This window comes from Sciurus vulgaris, assembly GCF_902686455.1.
Source record: "Sciurus vulgaris genome assembly, chromosome: X".
In the NCBI taxonomy this organism is placed as follows: domain Eukaryota; kingdom Metazoa; phylum Chordata; class Mammalia; order Rodentia; family Sciuridae; genus Sciurus; species Sciurus vulgaris.
In genome coordinates this window covers 118,170,453-118,195,239 of record NC_136471.1, presented here as the reverse complement: position 1 = coordinate 118,195,239, position 24,787 = coordinate 118,170,453, and the positions used below count along the sequence as shown (strand labels likewise).

The window sequence follows — 24,787 nt, the reverse complement described above, 5'->3', positions numbered from 1 at the left end:
TTAGATTTTTTTAAAGTCTTCAAAGATATGTTTGGGCATGCCAAACAATACAGGGTATAAAGAGGTCATAAATATTAATATAGAAGTGGATTCATGCTCAAAATTCTGTTGTCAACTGAAATGATATGTTGGCAACTGGGATGTTTCTACCCAATATCATTATAACCACTTAGACACATCACTCATGGGACAGCATGATAGAGCCTGGGGAAAAAGGTAGTGGGTTCTCAGTTTACAGGATTGGGCAAGTCACTCAAACCCTATGAAGGCAAGTTACTTAACCTTAGTCTTCTTAACTGAGAAATAGGGTAGCCGGACAGAGTGACCTGAGACTCATTTGTGCCTTTTCTCTTGCCCTCAGTCCCCATAGCTGATCAATTTCCAATCACCAACCCATTTCTCAAAAGTTTTCCTAATTCACCCGCTTTTCTCCATCCTTATCCTCAACAAAATCAATACAATCTTGTTCAAAGATCACAGCAAGAGCCTCAAAAGCAGTCTCCATTGGTATCCTTTGTGTGTGTGTGGTGCTATGGATGAAACCCAGGGTTTTATGCATATGAGACAAGTGATCTACCACTAAGTGACATCCCACTTCAACTCACTTAACACGATCTACAAGGTTGTTATTATTATTATTATTATTATTATTATTATTATTTTGCAGTACTGAGGATTAAACCCAGGGGCACTTTACCACTGATCTACATGCCCAGTCCTTTTTATTTTGAGACAGGATCTCAATAAGTTGCTTAGGGCCTCACTAAGTTCCTGAGGCCAGCCTGGAACTTGCAATCCTCCTGCTTCAGTCTTCTGAGCTGCTGGGATTATAGGTGTGCACCACTGTGCCTGGCTCAGTGATCTTTCTAAAGTGGTGAGACTGGCTTTGAACTTGGGATCCTCCTGCCTCAGCCTCCTGAGTTGCTGGAATTACAGGTGTGTACCACTGTGCCCATCTTGAAGTGAGCTTTCTAAATCTGCCTACTCAGATCCCTTTATTGACTTTCTACTGTCCTCTGAATTTAGAGCCAGATCCTTAATTTGGTTCTGAAGCAGTTTGCATGATTTCTTCCTTGTGCTTCTTTCCAGCCTCGTCTCAGACCCTCTCCCCTTCACTGCCTAAACTAAGGCCCCTGTGCTGCATTACTGCAGATTTTGTTCTTATTGTATTCTGTGGAGCTGGAAAATACATGAACATGCCTAGCCATACTGGACTTCGGTGTTCTGAAAATGTTGGCTCTCCTCCCCTTCCTCTGTCACAAACACAATCTATCTGGTTAATTCCTGGTCATCCTTTGGGTTTCAATTCTGGTGTTACTTCCTCAAGGAAATCCCTCAACCCCCAGACCAGGTCTTTTTGTTTGTTTTTCCCCGCCACGTGCCACTGCTCTTTGTCTTCAAGTACTGCAAGATTTTTATAGAACACCTTGTTCAGTAACTATTTTCTCCACCTGCCTAGAAGATGCATGAAAGAAGAAACTCTTTTATGTTCTCAGCACTGGGTGGCAAGCAGACATAGGAACATTGTCAAATGAATGACTAGATGAATATTGATCTCTCAGTGACCTGGTTCACCCTGAATTTTTCATCCTTGTAAACACAACTAGGATGTTCCTTCTAGAACTTTCTTTTGATGTCATCTGTTGGTCGTGCTGCTAATGTTAGGAATGGAATATTTAGTTTTTCATGTACCTTGGCTCAGTGGACTGAGTTAGGGTTTACCACTAGGTGAAAAACTTTATCATCTTCTAGGGGAGTGGAATCAAAAACAGAAAACTAAATGGAAGGCAGAGAGTGCAAATATCTAAACACATGGGCATAAATAGCACTCCAATGACCCAAGTGTGTAGGGTGCTCTGGTGAGTGGAGGAACTGTGAGTGGTCTCAAGCTGGTGGTGGTGGGGTGCTGGAACAACATCCCTACCTTGGTGGGAGCAGTGGAAAAAATTCTGTTGAGAAATCCATCCCATCTTTCAGCAGGCAGATATTTCACCCACACCCCAGCCTGCTGCGATGTTAAGAGGACTCTCTAGCTATGAACAGATTTTAGCAAGTGATTTAGACATTGGTGACATGAGCTCACCCTTTCTTTGAAGCCAGAAGGTGAAGTGTCTAGTTGAGTAACCAAAAGTAGGTTTGGGGTTGGGGAGAGATTTGCTTTGGGTGGTTGGGAGGTAGGTCTCTGAAAGAAGCCAAGCCCTCTGCTGACATAATGAGGCACCCGGCTTCCTCCAAATCCTAATTATTGCTCTGCTAAAAATATTCAGTAATGAGCATGATCAGAGAACCTTTTTTGTCATGCTTTTTAGAACTGCAGTGTTTGGTTATGGAGTTATTTTAAGAAGCAGCAAAGCACATGTTAATGAAGGAAATTTTCAACAGTAGTAGGCAATATTAGAATGATGATGAGTAATGTGGACCTTACAGTCTATTTCATTTCAGCTCCATGGTTTCATCCAGCCTTGCTAGAGGATTTTGATATGTAGTTCTGACAAGCAGAGTGTTGTAAAGCTTAATTCATGCTCTTGATATCTCAGGCTTCATTTAAAGTGATTTTTTACTTTCAAAACAAACCACAATTAGAGTGTAAAAGTCAAATGTGGATGCTCAGGCCATTTCTGAGCATCTTTATCTCACAATGAACTCTGGTCCTCTCTACCTAGGCTCCAAATAGATCTATACTGTGACTCTCCCTCCTGGAAAGCAGCCAACCGAGCAGAATAATGGACCAGAAGGAAAAAATCTTCATGTACATGACATGTCATACAGAATCTTAGGGCCCAGAACAAGTAAAATACCACCTGACTATTTAATTTGGAAAAGGAATTGTGGTGGATTAAAGATGGCCATAATTCCCTTTCCCTTGAATTTGGGTTGGCTCGGGTGACTTGCTTGTACTGTATAGAAAGGTATGTGACGCTGTGTGATTTCCAATGCTAGGTCAGAGGAAGCCTGTGGCTTCTATCCAGAGTGCTTGTGCTCTAGATAGTTCCTCCCAGTTACCATGCTGTGAGAAGCCCAAGCAATATGGAGATACCAAGTTTAGGTACTCCAATGACAAACATGACTGAGCTCCCTGTTGACAGCCAGCATCCAAGGCCAGCCGTTAAGTGTGCAAGCTCGGAGCCCCAGCCCAATAAGATTTCAGAGGACTGCAGCCCCTTCCAATATCAGACTACAACTATGTGAGAGGCCCAAGCAAGAAGCACCCAGCTGAGTCCCTATTAAAATCCTGCCCACAAAATCAAGAGCAAAATAAAGTGACTCTTTCAAGCCACTAAATTTGGGAGTCATGTTGTTACACAACAATAGGGATGCTGGATTGCTAGAGTTAGAAAAATGTTGGACTTGTTCTTACACACAGTCAATTGGAACTCAGCGTTGATTTTATTCCCTAAAATCAGGAAAGCAACTTATTCTTCACTCACTAGAGGTCACTCACTGCAAAAGAAAACCCGCACCTAATGCTTATTCCTATATTACAAGGTAGCTGAGTAACCCCAGGAAACAGTGATTCAGTTAGCCTCGGGGGATATGTGACTGGACCCCAACCTCTAGTCTAGATCCAAGTAGCTCTAAATAAGGTCTACAGTCCTGCAGCATTTAGCAACATGTGAGCTCATTAGAAATGGGAATCTCAGGCCCCACCAGACTTCCTGAATTCAAATCTGAATTTTCACAAGATCCTACGGATGATGTGTAGGCATTTGAAAAACAGAGGTCTATACCAGGTCCTTATGGGGATTTTAGGGAAGGAGCACCTGACTCATGGCTCAGATCTTAGGAAAACTTAAAAAGTCTTCAGTCACCCTATGTCATAAAATCCATCTTCATGTAACTGACAGTGTCTTCTCCCCTTCTCCCCACACTGTGTTTCCCAGCTTCTCAATGCCTTCCAAGTTTGAAGTGTAAATAATTTCCTTTTTTGGAACTCCTTACAAATAAGATTAGGACTTAAGAATGTCGGTTCTCCCATGCTTATCCAATGCTCCTGAACCCTGAGAAAAACCCTTACTAAGAGGATGGTACAAGCCTGACTGGGAGTGACATGGATCTTCCCCAATTGGCCAAAAGAGTGGGAACAAGCCAGAACACCATTGTGGAGAATAAGTACATTCTATGTAGCAGAATAATTTCCTGAACTATTATTCAATGTCATTTTCGCTTCTGGTATCATGTCTGTCCTGAGGCCCTGTTCTCACTGACACTAAGACCTCTATCATTTCAACAGAAGGTAGATATCGCTGAGATTACAAGAGAAAGTGTTCAGCCTTTGACTTCTACTCAGGCTGTTTTTAAGGCTCACTGGAAAAAAAGAAGAGTTAATAAAGGCAAGTACAAAAAGAGTTTTCTAAATCCCAAAAATGTTCCTGGAATTATTAAGGACCAGAGGCTGAGCAGACTCAGGCTATGGAATGTTTTACCATAAGCCCTGAAGTGGGAAAGTCATGAAATTAACAAAGGGGTGGTTTTAACCATTTTATGATTTTAATCTGATGAGCCCTAAAATCAAGCCTCAGACCTGAGCCTGAGTACTTTGGTGCTCAGGTTAACTCTTATATAAATGCTTAAATGGTGTCTGTGCTGTGACTGAGCCTTAGCACATGTTAACAGAGGCCGATTGGGAGACTCTTGATATTCCAATGTACTGTATAGCTATGCTGCAGTCCTAGGGCAGATGTCTCTTCTTGCACCTGATTAGTTGGTGTGGTGGACAGGTGAGCACAGGGCAATACCTCACCTGCTTCCTTTATATGCTTGTAAACATCATCAGAGCCAGCAGAAGAATATGGAATATCATCATGAGCCACAAAGTCAATCTGTTGGAGACAAGAGTAACATTACCAATGGAATGGATGTGCATGTCTGAAGATTTGGGATCTGGTGACTCCAAAGTGCCTTTTTTAAAACTTAGAGCTTTATGGTTATACATAGTAGTTGGGTTCACCTTGACAAACACATACATGCATGGAAATGAATTTCAGTCTATAATTCCCCCTTTTTCTTCCCTTTCTTCCCTCCCATCCTTCCTCTCCTCTCCCAGTCTCCTTCCTCTACTAGACTTCCTTTCACTCATCTATTAATTTTTATTGAAAATGCCTTTTTGAAATAGGGCAATAATGTTACATTTATAGTGCAGATCTGAATCCTTGACTGAGAGTTTTACAACTGTCACCATTTCCTTGAGATAACATGAACTGAAAGAATAAATGTTTGTTTCCCCTACTTTGCTGACAGTAGGTTTCTACCTCTGACAGTAGGTTTTCTTGATCTTCTTTTGCCTCTAAACTTTCTCCTTTAGAGAACTCATACATTTCTCAGACTTTAATAATTCTTGCTATGAAAAGGAACCCAAATCTCCATTTCCTGTCCCAGTGAGACCATAGTCCCTCACACTTAGGTCACATTTTATATCATGAAAATGAACTTATCTCTTTTCTTATTTGATCCTCATAACCTTGCGAAGTGGGTAGTGCATATAGTACTACTTCAGTTAGGATATAAGGTGCTGAAATGAGATAATTTCTTAGATATGTCCAAAGTCACACAGCTGATTAGTGGTTTAGAAATGGGGGTGGGCAGCCAGGGAACAAGGCCAGGCTTTCTTAACTTCCACTACAGCCTATTCTCTTTTTTCACTTCTTGCTGTCACTTAAAAATCAACCTGTTCTGAATTTAATTCATCTTCCTGAAAACTGGTGCCCACTTCCAATGGCACCTCCATTTTCTGTTTTCCTTTACCAAAACCTTGGAATTGACCTTCATTCCCTACTTCCTTCACTTTCCATAGCACATGCACATACATGCAAGTGCTTGTGCCCATCACTTCCTCTATATTGATATCATAACAAATCCAGGGTCCTGTCACCTAGATTACTGACACCAACTTGTATCTGGACCTCCTCAATGTAGTTACAAGGGGTGTCATCCTTAAACAGAATTTCCTTCTGGTCTTTGTCTTGCCTGCTAATCTTCATCCCTGTTTCCTACTACATCCAGCAAACACTCTTTGCACAGCTTTCAAAGTCTTTTACAACAAGGCTTTACTCCATTTTGAGAGGTAGTTTAGAGTAGTATTTTAAATTGCTGGGCTATGAGTCTTGTCCTACCACTTGCTAGCTATACCACTACCAGGTTGGCAGGAAGGATTCAATCAGTATTTCTCAACCTCAGTATTAGTGACATTGGGGACCGGATAACTTTTTGGTGTGGAAGACTGTCCTGTGCATTGAAGGATGCTTAGCAGCATCCCATGCCTTTACCCACTAGATGCCAGTAGCACCCTCTAGCTATCACAACCAAAACTATTTCCAGACATTGCCATGTGGAGAATTACTGGATTAAATGATATAAATATGTAACTATGCCTAAAAATAATAACTGGCACATAGAAAGTACTCAATAAATCATTATTATTGTTATTAATTATATTCTCAGTACTCAAACTTAGTTCCTCCTCTCCAATGTATAATAATAACTTCTTGGGGTAGTCATGAGATTGAATTGAATTCATATAATAACAAAGTCTTTAGCAGAGTGCTGGGCACAAGGTAAATAAATGGCAGCCATCGTTATCATTATTAGTATCTCCTATAATGCCTATCACATGTTGAATATACAATAGATGCTTAGTAAAAATGTGGCAGTGATTACTGGAAGTCAATCATATTGTAGTTTTTCCCTTTTCTTTTCATTCTCACTAGGAAATTGTCTCCTTTGCTATTACCCATGCACATTTATCACTGTTCTCTATTCTCTTCTGCATTGTGAATTTAAAAATAGAAAAGAAAATTCTTAGAACAGCTTAATCTTATTTTTTTGTACTGCTTATGAGAGGAAAGAATAGCTCCTAATGTGGGGCTGGTAGGGAGATATAGCACATAATTTGATGCAGATCAAAAGAATTTCTCATGTTTTCAACTAATAAAAATCTTATGTCAGTAGGAATCTTAGGGTTGCAAAATCAGAAATAGAAAGCTCTTTCCTTAAAGGCTGGCCCCTGACCTGGATAAGATGTGTGTTCATTTGTTCCACATAAAAGGATGCCTGTGAATCTGCAAGCAATAATGATGGCAGTCATGGTGATGAGGATGACACCCTTGCAGCTCTTGCTACAGACCAGCCAGGTTTCCAAGCGCTTAACTTACATTATCTCCTGAAGTCCTCAACATAGATTCCAGGAAGAAGATACCACTGTCACCCTATTTTATAGATAAGGTAAGTGAGTAGCATGGTTAAATATCTTGTTCAAGGTGGCACAGTTAGGAGAAGAGAGAGGCAGCATTGGACCTGGGTGGTCCAGCTCTAGAACCTATACTCAAGGAATTAAGAAGACAGCGGTCCTCACGATCAGGTAGAAGACAAGTGCTACATCAGGTGACACCACATGACAGCTTCCAAAGTTACCTCTTTTAGAAAGTGGAAGAGTTTGGGGGGCTTCTGCATCCTCTGATGTAGAACCAGACTCCCTAATCTTGTTACTTAAAGAACATGGGAGAATGAGAAGTACCTTGTGTTTTTCCAGAAATTCTGGTGTGAGAGTCCACGGAGCGTCTCTGATGACTTCATCCACGTAGCGACAGTGTCTGAGAGCTTCATACCTCTCTGCTTCATTCATCACAGTGAAACCTTTGAATTTGTGGGTGAGATCATCACTGCAAACTGAAACAGTCAAATATATTAAATACTGTTACCAGCTGCCCTGGTGCAAACATGGTTTCCTTAGCAAGACAAAAGGAGCACAGGCTGACTAGGTGCTTGGCATAATTGAACACAGCTTTTTTACAGGAACAAAGGATCAGGAGAGTTAAGCAAACTTAAATCCATGGGAATTCAGAATTTCATTTCAGTGCTAATTACAAGTACATTCTCCACTGAGGCTTTTGTTAAAATTATTCTCCACTTACCCAATGTGATTTTCATATCTTTTTATCTCCCTATCCCACCCTTCAGTGAAAATTACCATTCAGAAATAAAATGACCAGATGAACAGAGAAAGGAGAGAGAAGTCAAGAAATCTGAATTATAGAAGGTGTGAAAAATCAGTTCCAATTCTTTTATTAGATTGTTCATACTTAAGTAACCCAAGTGTGATCCCTCCCAACACACTTCTATTCCTTGGATGGAGGTCCACTCATTACACATCAGCCCATACAATCAATCAAGAGGAGAAAGTCATAAAATAGAAGGTCTGATTCAACAGAGTTCACCCTTCCCATATCACTTATCCATTCTGGATCTCAGGTTCCTGAACCCTCAAATGAGAATACTAATATATTTACTATCAGCCTTAGAAGAGTTTTTGAGGATTTACATTAATGTGTTTTGAAATAATCTGAAAAATTAAAAAAAATTCACTATTCTATCTTTTGGTTAGCCAAGAAAACTTTCCTAATGTTTGCTACATACCAGGAAGAAATGCCACCATGGGTACAGTCCCCATTTGCACAGATCCTGGCGAGGGTCTTGCTGCAACCAGTCAGAACTACCCTGACTGGTCCTTGTAATGAGATTTATCTCTTTTGTGTGTACATTTATTATGTACATACAATAAATTCTCTAATGTTAAGTGCACAAGAAGTGGTTTACGAACAAAAATATGATCATTTTCATGCCTAGAACCTGTTTCATGCCTAGAACCAAAGCTGGCCACAAAATAAGTACAGTCCATAGCAACATTCAGCATCCTTGGAAACCCTCCTTTTGTAGCCCCTTCCTATACCCCACATCCAAACCATCAGCAAAATTACTAGATCTACCTTCAAAGGAGAAAGGGGAGAAGTTGATGAAAGGGTACAAAGTTTTAGACTGGAGGAATAAGTTTCATTGATCTAGTGGACTGCATGGTGACCACAGTCAATAATATATTATATTATATTATTGACTATATATAATATATTAATATAATATATATAATATATATTATATTATTGACTATAATTATATAGTCAATAATAATGTACTATATATTTTTAAATGGCTAAAGTAGATTTTTAACATTCTCACCACAAAAAATGATAAATTGGTGAGGTAATAGATACATTAATTAACTTGATCAAATATTTCTCTAATGATTGAAACATCACATTGTACCCCATAAATACACACAATTATTATCTGTCAATAATAGTCATGTGTTGCTTAATGACAGGGAAAAGTTCTGAGAAATGCATCATTAGTTGACTTCATTGTTGTATGAAGATCATGGAGTGTACTTACACAGACATAGATGGTATAATAGGTCCATCACTCAATATAGCCTCTTGATGTAATCAATAGACACAGTAAACATTAAATGAATGCATCTACTACTGGCAAACCTAGCATATTATTTACAGTAAACGTTTTAAAAATAAGTACACTCTAAATTAACAACAAAAAGTATAGCATCATAAACACATGAACCAGAAGCATAGGTGTTCCTTATCATTATCCATATTATGTACTGTACATAATTGTATGTGCTATACTTATGTCTTATGACACAGGGTCTCAATATGTTGCCAAGACTGACCTCAAACTTGCCATCATCCTGCCTCAGCTTACCAAGTATCTGCAACTACAGGTACACACCACTACACCTGGCTTATACTACACTTTTATATGACTGGTGGAGCAGTGGGTTTATTGACACCAGCAGCACCATAAACATGTGAGTAATGTGTTGCACTGTCACATTCTGATGGCTTAAACATCACTAGGCAATTGGAATTTTTCAACTCCATTATAATCTCATGGGACCACCTTTATATATGTGGTCCACTGCTGACTGAAATGTCCTAGTGTGGCACATGAGTTAAAAAATCATTTTTAAAAGTACACCTGGAATCTAAGTTCTTCTCACCACCTTCACTGCTCCCATTGTGGTCCACTCACTTTTATGGATTAATACCAGGGCCTCTTAACTGGTTCCAGTTTTGCTCATCCCCAACAGCCTATTCTCATCCAGAAAACGCCCATTAAAACCTGTCAGATTATGTCTTTTCATATTCAGAACCCTCCCCATCCCCCTCAGAGTAAATGCCAAAGCCCTATAATGGCCTACGGACCCCCTATAAGACCCAGAACTCTGCTCACTCCTTGCCTCTCTGACCTATCCCCTATTGCATCCCAGCCCCCAGCCTCCTCACTGTTTCCTGCAGCCACTATGATGCTTCTCCTCAGGGTAGGGTTTTGTACTTCCTGTTTCCCAAACCTGGAATGGTTGTGCTCCAAATACCCATAGCCTCACTTCCTCTCCTCCCTCAAGTCTTCCTCTGACACCCTATTCTAAGTTACAATCAAATCACTTCCTGCCATCGCACTGGCAGTCATACAACTGTCTTATTTAATTTTATTGTTGGTATTCTCTTCTAAAATGCAAGATCACTGGGGGTAAGGGACTTTCGGCCATTTCATTTTCTGATGGAACAGTACCTGGCCTCTAGTAGGCTCTTAACAAATACTTGATAAATGAATTAATGGTGCCTGATGCATATAGATGCTCAATAAATGTTCATTTTTATTAAAAATAATAGATGTATATTCATCACAGGTACATTTCAACAACATACATGCGAATAAGAGACTAATGCATCTCCGAATATATGTGTGTGTGTATATATATATATATATATTCACAGATATTAAAAATATCAGAAAATAAACAATGTTTATCACCTATAAATATTTTCTGAGATATCTTATTGTAGTAGTTTACATTACCAAAACAACACCAACCATGTGGCTGGCTCAAAAACTTTGATGAGTATCAGAATCACCTAAAGAGCTGGTTAAATACAAATGTATGTGGGTTCTGCTCTTTGACAGTTTGATTCAGTGGGTCTGTAGTGGAACCAAAGCAGCTCTGTTTTTCACAAGCTTCAGAGATGATACTGATGCCCACTATATGTGCAAACCCCTGAGAAATATTATGAACAATTTGAGTAAAGAGACTTGTCTGTCTTTGAATCATTCATCATGCCCAGAGGCAGGAGGCAATGGGGGAGGACGGAAGACAGGGTCATAATGACCATGTATTGATTCACTAATTGTATCAACATTTGTCTCCATAAATAGGAATTATTAGTGGATGGGTCACCCTATACAACTTTAAAAAACTGATCTAGGATTTATTAGACGTTCTTTTGGAACTTTATTAAAATACAAAATCAAGAATCATACTGAGGGCCTGCAGTTGTACCTCAGTGGTAGAGTTCTTGCTTGGCAAGTGTGAGACACTGGGTTTGATCCTCAGCACCACATGAAAATAAATAAATCGTGTCCATCTACAACTAAAAAAAGTTTTTAAAAGAATCATACTGAGCACAAAAGGGATTTCAGATCCATCAATATTCTATCTCAAACAGCACAAAACTAGGCTAGATGATATCTTCCCCCCTTTTTGAAACTGCACCTGAGCAATTTAGTATAACTTCTGCATGACCAAGATAATGGCCTCCTGATAGATCACAAAGAAAACAAACATCCTGTTTATGCCAATACAGGGCTCTATTTTCATATCCCAGGAGTGACCTCAAGAAGCAGCTGAACATGCTGACCAGTTATTGTCTAAACATTAATTACACCCAAAGCAGCACTGTTGTTCTTGAGTCTTGGCAAATGCACTCTGACAACCAGATGGAGAACTGTGAGCAGTGGTATTCCATGGATGAATTCATTGAGCTCTCTGGGAGCTCATGCTGCAACTAACCTATCCTGGCAGCTCACTGCGCTCAAAATGAAATACCCTGCAGGAGAGAAAAAATAGCATAGGGGTTGAACTTTAGAGTCAACAGATTTGGATTCCAATCCCAGCTCTACTACTTATTACTTGCAAAGTTATTCAAACTCTCCAAACCTCAGTTGCCTAATCTTTGAATGTGGTGAAGTTTTGAGAATCAAATTTGATAAACCACATGAGCAGAAAGTAATGCTCGATTATGTTAGCCATTTATTAACAGTAGTAGTAATGCAGGATCATTTATAGGAATATTCCTTTGGGTTTTGTGTTGTCTTTTCCCTGTCCCAGCTCCACACAGGTGTCCAGACCTCTTGGTACAAACTCCCTTGCAGAATTTGTAAAGTTCAAGTTACTGGTAGACAGCCTGTCTTCTTGGCAGCTGCTTTTTACAAAAAAAAAAGCTCCTTGGAGGAATTCTATAAGGAAGAACACCAGAGAGAGAAGATTCCTCCATACAGGGAGGAAAAGACCAATTGACTGTGAATTCTACAAGCAGCAGGGGCCAGTGGCAGAGCCTCAAGGGGGATGAGGACTTGAGGCCCTAAGCATCGGAGCTCCCACTTGGGCACAGACCACATGTGCCTCACTTGCAACGGATCTGCTTTCTGCTATTAATTATGTGGGCTTGGACAATGAGGGCAGTGCTAAAAGTGTACTGAGTTGAAGACTAGAAGCTCCTTTCCTTTTTTTTTGCAAACATTTTGGACATTTGTTGATTCTGGGGAGTTAAAGAGAACCCAATAAAAACTGCAATTGGGTTTCTCACTAGTCATGCAAAATGGAATCTGAGAAATTTTTTTACTGTTTTTTGCTCGTTTGCAATACAGGGGTTCAAGCCCAGGGCCTCCTCCCTGCTAAGCAGGTAGTCTACCACTGAGCTACACACCCAGCTGTATTTCAATTAAAATACAATAAAGTATAAACCCAAGCTAGTGGAGTAATATTTACATCAACTATAGTAGCAGTAGTAATATATCTATTGCTCCTATTTTTATTCCCCTCCTATGATGCAGAGGTAGATGCTTGGTGATTCTCATCCTTTAAAAATATTTTTAGGGGGAGAAAAAACTGCTATAAATTGTAATTTCTTGACCTGTTTTCAAATAACATGAATTTTTAAATTAAAATGAAGAAAAAAGTAGTTTACAAGTGGATCATTTCATTTCATTAAAATAATACTAATAAGGTAAGCTTGCACAGAAAAAATTTCAAATCATTACTGGCAATTTGCTCAAAAATTGTAAATTCAGGCATTTTAATCTTAGTGTGAAATCATGACAATTGTGGTGTCTATTACTGCCTAAGGTTGAGAAGTATAGTTCCTACAGTTATCCCAGTTTCTGATCTTTTGATAAATTATTTCTGATAACTACTAGTATTTCCACCAAATACCTGTCCATGTACTTGCCCCAACCAGAGTGGCTTCTTAGGGCAAAGCCTTCACTCTACCCAGGGGAGAGTACAGATTCCTACAGTGAACCTACCTGTAAATATAAGGGGTACTACAATTGACATGGCAGGCTCTTTTGACTCACTGTAAGCATTTTTATTTGTTAACTACACACATAATATCAAGAGCCAGCCTTTCAACTGACAACACAGTATACCTATTCTTCAAGGGCTCTCTGAATGTCCTCAGTATACAATTGTCTGCCATTAAATTGGTTTGTGATAATCCAGAAAGATAATCTAAGGCAAAGGTCCCCTCAAGCTAGGGTAAATATACCAGGGACATGCCAAGATTTTCAGGAGGTAGTCAAACACACAGTTTTAAAAGAATCAGTGTCTGGAACCTCAACTTCTAATAGCACCCTTCCCTAAAGCTAATGGGTCTGAAAAAGTCTATATCCAAAATCACTCTTACCTCATTTCATAAAAGAGAAGTGCCATCTAAACCTTACTATGTTGCATTTCAAGGGGCAAGGGGTTTCATCCTCAGGCCAAACCAAATGGAAAGCTCATTCAATGACTCTTTGAAGTACCATGAACCTATAAAAGTTTCCTGTATTTCCCTCTCATGTACATACTTCTGTTACAGGTGAAATCTGGTGTTAGAAACTGAATCTGGAAGAATGGCGAATAATGCAAATTTTGACCTAACAACTTTGCTTCCTCTTCTCCCATCTATTATCAGAAAACACATGGAAATTTAGGGATAAGGCCCAGGAGGAATTCAAAGCAAAAGGAGCACTGGAAAGAAATATTGAATGCTAAAAATGGCTTTTTCATGTAGTTAAGGGTAAGCATTTTTCCAGCTATTCTCAACACTCATATTGAATCCTAAAAATGGCTTTTCTCTTGTAGTTAAGAGTAAGCATTTTTTCCAGCTATTCACTTCAAAATCACTTTAATAAGCCAAAGCTGTATAAGCTGGTACTGCCGCTTCTCAGAAATGTAACTGGAATATTTTCTGGAATTATCAAATTTTTAAAGATACACTGGAATAAATGTATGAGCAAAACATTAACATGATTTTTCCAGATTTCATATATGCATTATTTAAAAAGGAAGTTAAAAACCTATTTTATAAATTCACATTATAAAATATTCCATTTACAGATAATCTTTATTCTATTTCATTTTCTATTTCCTTATAACAAAAAAAAAATTACATACTTCCAGAGCAATTACTTTTAGTAGGTTTTTTCCTTTCCATCTTTAAATACATAGGGAAAATTTAATCATGATGTCTAACAAAGATAGTTATTTCTGATTTTTATATTTGATTTTATGTAATTATTCCCCAAAGTCAAATACAAGAATTTGTTACACACACACATACACACATACCAATAATTAGAGAAGGAACAGCATACCTTTAAAAAATTGTTTCTCTCCTTATTAATGCCATACGATTTTTTTCTATAAATTACATTCCATTACTACAAATTAAGTACATTGATTTATTGTCTCATTTATAATTTATTATATTAGATCTACAATATTTTAATCTTAACTCATTCTATTGCATATAATCCATTCTATAATTTATTTCTCAGTGGTTTTTATAAAGTTTCTTGAAATACATTAATACATTTGATTTAAGACATTTTCTTGGTTTCTGGTAGTTTTGATCATGAGGACTACTTTTACCAATTAGGTTAGAAAATATGCTCTGAAAATTTAGTAAGCTAAAACTGTAGCCCCAAAGTTTTCCCTTTTAATTTTGCTTTGAGACAGGGTCTAAGTTTCTCAGACTGGCCTGAAACTTTCAATCCACCTGCCTCAACCTCCTGAGTAGCTGGGATTGCAGGCATGCACCACCATGCCTGACATCCCTGATTTTTTTTTAAGCAAATGATAAAATTAATTGTTTCAAAAATTTTTGGACTGATGCACAAGGCCCTGGGTTCAATCTCAGCGCACACACACACACACACACACACACACACACACACACATACACACACACACAATACTAGCTTGGTAATGGTGTAATGAAATTACCAGTATTTCCATTCTCTGAACCCTTTCTGCATAGATCTGGTTAAATAAGTTGCTTTCAAGTAAAAGAGTAATGGTTATAATTAAGAGTCATTTGATAAGTCTTGATATAGCCTTTTGTTATTATTCCCAGAAAGGGAAAAAGCAAATGATTCTAATAGCTTTAACAATTCCTTTTGCAGATCAGGTCATTTCCAATTCATTGCTTGCAACAAATTTGAAGGAGGTTCTTAGCAAATAGTCACTTGATAAATTACATTGGGTGACAAAATAATAATAATAATAATAAATTATTTTTGTGGGGTTTTTTTGGGCCAGTAACTCTGAAGGAATTCAAAGAATTGAGTGGCATCACTATAACAAACTCATCCCATTCTGATCTACACAGCTGTGTGAACCAAATATTTCAGTACATACATGTATAACAAGGAAAATAGGAATAAAATTTATGCTAAACACTGTCTCATTCTAGCAATAATTATATTTATTCACAGGTACATCCACATATAAAGAGATCCTACTCATCTCATTAAAAGACAAATTTAAGGACCTGGGGATATAGCTCAGTTGGTAGAGTGCTTGCCTTGCAAGCACAAGGCCCTGGGTTCAATTCCCAGCACTGAAAAAAAAAAGAGAGAGAGAGAGACAAATTTATGCTGATCAAATTTATGTTCATTTTTAATAATTATTTATTAAAAGGTATAATGCAGTATTTTGGTTAGTTGTATGCTAATTTATATACATAATTCTGTTTCAGAGAATATGATAGAGTGATCACTAAAAGATTTCAAGCAGTAAAGCACCCAATTAGGAAAAATTATAGGACAGAAAAGAAAGAATATATAAATGTGAGGAGAAAAAAAATTTGTAAAATATTTGAAAGTTTAAAAAGAGCTTGATATAGTTTGTGAATGTATAATGGTGCATTTCAAAGTTTCATATGTTTTAAATGCCACTGGTACATACAAGTGATTAGGAAACAATTTTGTCTTAAAATGTGAAAATTGATCACACTACTGGTGTGACTGTACCATATTCATTCAGAGGAAGGAGAAGTCGTGCTCTATTTGTGTACAGTGTGTCTAAATGTATTATACTGTCATGTATAACTAATTAGAACAAATCTGAAAAAGATAAAAATTTAAAAAACAATACCTTGTAAATCTGCCATGATCAAAACAATATTACTGTCATACAAAACAGGTGTATAGATCAATAGAACAGAGCAAAGAGGCCAGAAATAACCCCACATGTTATCAACAAGTATTTGACAAAGGTGCCAGGAATAAGCAATGGGGATAGGATAATCTCTTTAATAAATGGTGTTGGGGAAACTGAATATCCACATGCAAGAGAATGAAATTGGACCCTTATCTTACATGATACACAAAATTAACTTGAAATTAAAGTCTTATGTAGAACACCTGAAAAAATAAAATATTGACATTGGACTTCTAGTTTCTGGTCTGGCATGTAAGAAGCTTGGACATTATCACTCCATTCTAACAACAAGTGAAAAGGAGAATCAACTGAAAAATCAAAAACTCTTCATAGATTTGTCAGAGAAATTATGTCACAGGGTAAACTGTTGCCCCCAACATTGGAGAGAGAGACAGACAGACAGATAAAGAGAATCACGATTTACTGGAGCATAAACCCACCAGCAGAAACCTCTGAGGGATCTGGTGCAGGGGAGGAAAATTTAAACTGACAAATTGCTGGGGGCTCACTGTGGACAAGTGTGAGTCTAAAACTCCAGGAATGCAGAAAACTTTCACTGTGATCCACACCAAGCCATCTCCAAGCTTAAGTTGCCAAAACCCAAACACAGCAGAGGTCTCCCCAGGTTTCTGGTAGCCTAGGACCAGCCTCCAGGTGTCCATGCTCAATCAAGAAAGTTTTCCACTCAGGACGATGGGAAGCAAACAAGAGTTGGGTTTCTGCCCATTTTGGATATTCTCTGCATGATTTGTTCATTAACTGCTGCCTTTCACCCTCTCTTCCTTCTGAAAGGACTCCATTCATTAGCCACATGATCAGCACCCTTAGCAAAATCTGCAGAAGAGTTCCTCTTAAATATACAAAGAGCTGTTTTAAAATTTGCAGAAGATACCAAAATACTTTTAAAAAATAGTGTTACCAGCACTGTTTTTTTCTTACAGTAGAAGTTTCAAGATGGATGGTGAAAAAAATTAAATAAATAAATAAAGGTGGATGGTGTCCACTTTATACAGTGCCACAAAAACTGATCATAGTGAATGGACATGCCGCTTCCAGAAGCTACAGAAGTGAGACAAAAGTCTCCTAGTCAGGTACTATCCCTTTTGCCCAAATTGAAATAGGTAGGCCCTCCAGGGGAGGAAAATTTCTATCTACATCTAACCATCCTTCTCTTTCCATAAACTTGGAAAGTAAGTCAATCCCTTCATTATGAACCAAGATTACTTAGATACATAAATCTCCATTTCTTTAACACACTGAAAAAGATTCAACTAATTAGGGCTATCTTAAGCTATTATTGTTAGCACAATACTGTCCTAAGTGCTATCTTTGGGTCACACAAAGGAAATAGACAGTGACCTTGTTTGCCCTTAATCATCCTAAACCTCTTCAACCTCTTTTCCAAGATTTTAAATCAGAATAATATTGCTTTTCTCTTAATCATGCCTCTGGATCATACCCCAAATACCATTTGAAAGGTATTAGTGGAAATCGCAAAGCAGCTACCCTTAGTGGTATTATTAATCTGTCTCTCTGAGGATCAATGGTACACAATCTCATGATGTAAATTTCCCTATGGTTTTTAAAATGTCATTTTAAATTTCAGGCAGTGAACAAGTGAGCCAGTATGGGATGAATTGGAAGCATTAACAATGTCAGATTTTACTTACGGAACTCTGAAAGGGGCCCTTTTCTGGAAGCATATTATAAAGGAGTTTTCTGGGCAAAGAGAAAATGCACTTCTTACCTCCCACCAACAAGTAGCTGTTGGGAAACAGTGTTTTTGCTTGCATAAGTGCCCTTGCGTGACCTGAGTGAAAGAGGTCAAATATTCCATCTGCATATACTCTGACAGGCCTGTCAACTGTGGAAGAAAGAAAACACTGTTAACAGAACTGCAGAATAAGGAATTCCAGTTACCTTCTATTAGGATAGTACCATAAGAAGGTTTACTTAGATAAGATGCAATCTCTATGAACCATCAATTTCATATTAGTGCATGAAATTGATTTTAAATACAGGTTCTTCTAAAGACATCAAAGCGAAACAAAAACAAAATTAAGATCAAACAAGAACACACATTGTTAGCCAACAGGAAAGACAAACACAGAGCACTGGGGAGTTCTCTTGACTCAGAGTGAAATCTAGATGTCTGAGCTGGCAGAGTCGGCCTGGCAGGAACATCAAGACATGAGTAACTGAGGAGCTCAATGGAAAGGACAAATGACTATGTCCTTGAGTCTGGCAGTCTTGAATGAAGACTACAAATCCTGTTTCAAAGGCAAAGCTGTGCTGGAGTCTGTTCATACTGCTCAAACACTTTTCTTCCCAACTTCAAGTCTCATTGGTAATCTGAAGTGAGACATAGTAAGGGTGTTTTCATTGTAGAAATTGGCAAATGCGACAAATCAGGGCTTATTTCCCTCTGAAGGTCCAGTTGTTAAACATGTTCCAGAATATCATTGCGCAAAGTAACTCCCTAACCTTTTTGGTATCATAAGAGATGGGACCCTATGCCCCCAAATGGAGGGGAGTCAGGGATAAGTGTTGCATATAAGGATGGTGCTTGGAGGTAAGCAATCAACACTATAGTCCTTCATGGTCCTACAGGACATTTGCTCAGCCAGGCCAAAGACCTATCCCCTTCAAGTCAGAAGGGGGAGTTTAGGGGTTCCATTAATTTGGTGGATGAAGCAAGTCACACATCCTGCTAGTCTGGAAGATGCCTGTTACATTTGTTGAAAGTTTTATCTGTTTGCAACTTTTACACCCTTCTCTACTCTCAACAAGCGAACTAGAAAGTGAAAATCCAAGAAGATCCAAAAATAGATAACAGGAGAAAGAAGTAGTTTCTCATAACAAAGTACTATGGTCCAAAGCACATCTGTCACCTCTTCTCCATGGTTACATATACCATAGAGACATTTTATTATCTAAGAAGGAAAGAGATCTATGTGATCACAACAATGCTTCCCCCGAAACTCCCCAGTACTGCGGATGGAACATGGGGCTTTGCACACACAAGGCAAGTGCTCTATCACTGAGTTATACCCCAACCGCACAATGGGTTTTTAAAAAGAGGAATATGAGAAGTCAGGTGTAGTGGCATGCACCTATAGTTCCAGCTACTTGAGAGGCTGAGACAGGAGGACTCCAACTCAAAAAAAAAAAAAAAAAAAAAAGAAAGAAAGAAAGAAAGAAAAGAAAGAAAAAGAAAATGAAAGGAAAAATAGGACCATGAGAACTTATTTTTCCTAATATTAACATTGTACCTATTAACCAACCTCTCACACTTCCTCCACTTCCTACCCTCCCGTCTCTGGTAATCACTATTCTACTCACTAAACAATTTGATTTTATTACCCAATATATACATGAATCAAAATGTCACACTGTACCTCATAAGTATGTACAATTGTATTCAGTAAAAAAGATAAAATATAGAAAAACAGAACATGAGGATTATCAGTTAAATATGGTGAACTGAACATGTACATTTATCTCTACCTCCTCCCCAAACACCAAAACAAATACAAATAAAAGAGTTTAAAAGGTATCATTTTGCAGGACTCAGTGGCACATGCCTGTAATCCCAGCAACTCAGGAGGTTGAGGCAAGAGGATCACAAGTTTGAGGCCAGTCTCAGCAACTTAATGAGACCCTCAGAAACTCAAGACCCAGTCTTAAAATAATGACTAGGAATGTAGCTGAGTGGTAGTGTGCTTGTCTAGCATGTGTGAGGCCCTGGGCTCCATCCCCAGTTTGGTGAGGGGGAAGGCATAATTTTCACCAAGGTAAGAGAGAACAAGGAAGACAGTGACAATGAATGAAAGATGTCAAAAACATTTTGTAGTCAGTTGTCAAGCGTTGAGTGCCTACAGGAAATAAGAATTAGAGGTGGGCAAGAAAGGAAAGGGAATGCTGATTTTACTTATAAACCTAAGTGTCCTACTGACTTTTAAAAATAAATGCATGTATTATATTGATATTATAAATGAATTTTTTATTATAATTATTAACACATTAATTGTAAAAATTAATGGAATTCACTGATATTCCATACATGCATATACTGTACCTTGATCATATCCATTCACCCTTTTACCTTCATCCTTTCCTTCCTCCCTATCCCCTTTCCAGTCCCTAGTAATCCTCTTCTACTTTCAGATTGTCTTTTTGTTTGCTTGTTTGTGAGAAAACATACTTGTCTTTCTTTGAATGCTTTAAAAAGAAAGAAATCAGTGGAAACCTCTATTGAATGATCTTTAGAACTTAGATTTCAAATAGTGATTATTTCTTGATGCAATTCAACTGCATTAATTTAGAAACAAATAAATGTTACATTAATAGATTCAGATGGTACAATGTTTTTAATAAATTTCTCTAATAAAATATCTAGATATTTATGTCAGATTAGGAACTGCAACTGTTTTCAATTTTACACTATTTTGAACAAACAGAATTGCCTTCACAGGATCATACTCTATTCTAAATAAAGCACAGTAAACAGAAAATGCTTCAAAATAACAAACTGTCTAATGAGAGATCCTTGGTTTCAATGCTTTTATTCAATTTGAATTCAATTGAGAAAATTTGTTTTAAGATATAAACCCCATGGGACAGCAGATGGCAGTTTTGTAGAACTTTTTGTTAATGATTCAGAGGTGATCAGGATAAATGAATTCAGGAAGCAGGGAAGAAAGAAAAGAAAGATGACATAATTATGGGGAAGAAGGATGTTTCGTAAATTTGAGAGTATTTGCAGAGTTGATTTTGCAGTAAGTTCACTTTTTTAAAAATTGTAATGTTTCAGCAATTTCTAGACTGTGAGAAGCTCTGTGAGACCAAAAACAACAAGAGAACCTGGTGTCTTTATCTCTTCAAAAATTAAACTTCAAGGGATCAAAAGGGGGGAGAGAGACAGAGACAGAGAAGGAAAGAAGACCTGCAGATTAAAATTTAAAAGACATATCAATATCAACTTATTGTAATGTGTGGACATTACTCTTTCTTGTTCACACACCATCCATCCTTCAGTTCAAAGCCTGAGCATGTTTTCACTGAGCTCCATGATCATAGACTGAGGACCATGCCTCACAGAGCAGCCCCTTGTGATGGACAAAGCAGAGGTTTGAGGTGAAAAGGACTCAAAGTTGAATCCCAGTTCTACCCAGTTGGGACATTTAACAAGTTACTTTTCAGTTATTTAAGTCTCATTTGCCTCCTCTGCAGAAAGGACAAAGTCATAAACACCTCACATCGTTTTTATAAAGATTAAATGAGATGGAGTACAACAGATGTAAAATAAGTTCTGCTTCCTTTTCTTTTCCCCAGAAAAGTAAGGTCTTTTTATGCTTGGACCTGAAGCTCATTATTTAACTTGAGGTCAAATCTGTTTTCTTCATAGCCACCTTGTTATGGATTGGATCTTAAATGTCTCCCACAATCTCATGTGTTGAAGTCTTGGTCCCCAGCTGATGGCAGTATTGGGAGATGGTGGAAACTTTAGGAGGCTGGGCCCAGTTGGAGGAAATTAGGTAATTAGGGACATGCCCTTGAAGGATATATTGGGACTTCAGCCCTTTCCTTTCACTTTTTCTTGTTTCCTGTCCACCATGATATGAGCAATTTTGCTCCACCATATGCTCCCTGTCATGATGTTCAGCTTTGCCATAGGCCTGAAGCAACAGGGCCAAGTGACCATGCAGTGAAACCTCAGAAACTGTGAGTCAAAATAAATCTTTCCTCCTTTTAAGTTGTTTAACTCAAGTGTTTTATGACAGAAGCAGAAAGCTAATACACACCTGGACTTTCATTTGGCATCCCTTGGATTTATTGCTGGGTCAGACCAACTTAAGAATTATCTGGGCTCTTTGTTAAAAATGTAGATGCCCAGATCCTGTCCCTGATTTGAGGTTTTGGTGCGGGTGGGGAATAGAGCATGGATTCTACTCTAACAAGCTAACCAGGTGATTCTTGACACATTAAAGTCTGCTCTGAGTTACCTCCCCAAGTCTCTGGTTGCCCTTTTCAAAAGAAGCTCATGAAAAAGCTTACTAACTCTGTTCATCCTCTTCCTCACTTCACTCTTTTCAAGGCTATTCTTAAAGAAGAAGCAGAGTGTCATGGTTAAGAGGTTAAGCTCTAACAAAAATAGGTTTGAGATATCAAATAGCTTTACCACTTAGAAGTGGTTCTCCAAGTGTGCTCTGAGAGTGGCAGTATCACCCAGGAACTTGTTAGAGCAGCAACTCTTGAGCCTCACCCCATTTGAATGGAATCAGAAACTAGGGGTTGGGCCCAGCCATCTGTGGTTATTTTTAAATTTTTTGGTACCAGGGATTGAATCCAGTGGTGCTTACCACTGAGCCACACCACAAGCCCTTTTTATTTTTTTTATTTTGAGACAAGATCTCACTGAGTTGCTTAGGGCCTTGCTAAGTTGCTGAATCTGGCTTTGAACTTGGAATCCTCCTGCCTCTGCCTCTGGAGTCTTGGGGATTACAGGCATGCAATCCACTGTGCCCAGTAGCTATCTGTGTTTTAACAAATACTCCAGGTGATTCTGATGCAGACTCAAGTGTTAGAATCACTGCCACATAGTAGCTGATAAATTTAGGCAGTTTCACAACTTCTCTAAGCCTTCATTTCTTTATCTGTAACATACTAAGTCCTAGCTGTATAGAACTATGATAGTTAAATTGCATGATACACATAAAGACCTTAGTACATAGTAAGGATTTAATAAATATCCATTATTGTTGTTAAGCAAATTGTCCTTTGTCCCATGTATTCTTCTAAGTTTAGATTGGTTGTTTTTGGCAAAGGCAAGTAAAAAATAAGTTATGTTATCGTAACTGGGTCAAAACTTACCTGCTCAACTAGTTTTATTTTTTACTTATCCCAATCAACTTGAATTACACATTTATTCTCATAGACCTCTCTATCTCTGTGTCTTAATTGTTTTGGTTCCATCCTTCTGGGAATACTTTTGCCATTTCTGCCCACACAGTTCAAATCTTATCAACTCCATTTTTCTCCCTCACAGACATCTTGCCTGACCACTCCAGGCCAAATAAATTTGCCCTTTTCTCAACTGTCAGTCATCATATGTGTTGCAGGAGTTAGCCCCTAAGCACATGCAAGCATGCTACTTGTGGTTTTTGTTTCATATCTAATTGTCTTGTCTCTTTAATTATCATGAAAACCTTGGGAGACAAATGATATTTTATATTTTTAAATCTCTTCACTATTCATTCTCTGGTATAGCCTAAAGAAAGAATGAAAGAATGAACGAATGTCTATACCAGAGCCCAGTCTTTTTAAGGCATGATTGATTTTTTTAAAATGCTGACTTTTAAGAATAGTAATAATTATAGTAGCTTAGGTTCATAAAAGCCTTCATGGTTAAAAAAATGCTTTGGACCAGATGTGGTGGAACCTGGTATAGGAGGATGGCAAGTTGGAGGTCAGCCTCAGCAACTTAGCAAGATCCTGTCTCAAAATAAAAAAAGGGGCTGAGGACACAGCTCAGTGGTAGAGCACCTGAGGGTTCAATCCCCAGTACTGAAAAAAAAAATGCTTTGGTACTTTTAACTGAATTTAACTATCACAAAACCCTTGGAGAGCAGGTATTATTGTACCCATTTTGCACATGAGGAAACAGACTCATATCTCTCATGACTTGCCCATGGTGTTGAACTAGTAAATGGCAGAGTTGGGGCTCAAATTCATGCATTAGGCTGCATCTTTTACTTGGATAGTTTGATTGGTCTAGGTTACCAATGGTAACATTTACCCTTCTTGCACTGTGCTATAATCTTTAAATTCAACTCTAATTAAAAACAAGCAATGCTCAAATAATGATGGGGCTTTATGATAATTTAACTATCAAGACAGAACCCATTTGAGGAACAAGAACAGCCTCACCTGGTGTTCCTAAGCGGGCCTGAGCAATGGTCAGTTTTTCATGGGGTGCTTGGCACTGGCAGCTGGTTTCATCTGCAAATGGGGCAGGTGCAGTCAGGGTCTAGAAGGGAAAAAACAAAACAAAGGGAACACAGTCTCACAAGTTTTCCTTCAGCACCATCTTCCCCTGAAGTTGACTACACAGGTATGAATAAGAAGTAGAATGTATCTGCTAAGCCTCTCAGAGAAATATTGTACTGCTAGAAATAAAGATGGTATTGTCATGACCTCCCCGCTGCTTTCTTTTTTACTGATGCTTCAGAAATAATAGCTTTTCAGTGTCTACCATCTGCCAGGTACCAGATGAGCTACTCTGGATCCGTACTCTCTTTTAGGCTTCACAACACCCTATGATGGAGGCACACTTCTATAATGCAGGATAAATACAATGACTATTTCACAGAAAAGGCAACTGAGGCTCAGCAGGTTTAA

At 38.3% G+C, this 24,787-nt stretch overlaps 1 protein-coding gene across 4 annotated transcripts in view; it reads right to left on the bottom strand.

Annotated features, from left to right (window-relative positions):
- PCYT1B (phosphate cytidylyltransferase 1B, choline) overlaps nucleotides 1–24,787 on the bottom strand; it is an 84,766-nt gene that overhangs the window by 16,584 nt on the left and 43,395 nt on the right. For all 4 annotated transcript variants that reach the window (XM_079125069.1, XM_079125067.1, XM_079125068.1 and 1 more), the window contains exons 2-5: nucleotides 24,317–24,416; nucleotides 18,135–18,251; nucleotides 7,511–7,662; nucleotides 4,742–4,820 (exon numbers count right to left, since the gene is read on the bottom strand). In XM_079125069.1, coding sequence (XP_078981195.1) covers nucleotides 4,742–4,820; nucleotides 7,511–7,662; nucleotides 18,135–18,251; nucleotides 24,317–24,416 — 448 coding nt within the window. The remainder of the gene's footprint in view (nucleotides 1–4,741; nucleotides 4,821–7,510; nucleotides 7,663–18,134; nucleotides 18,252–24,316; nucleotides 24,417–24,787) is intronic.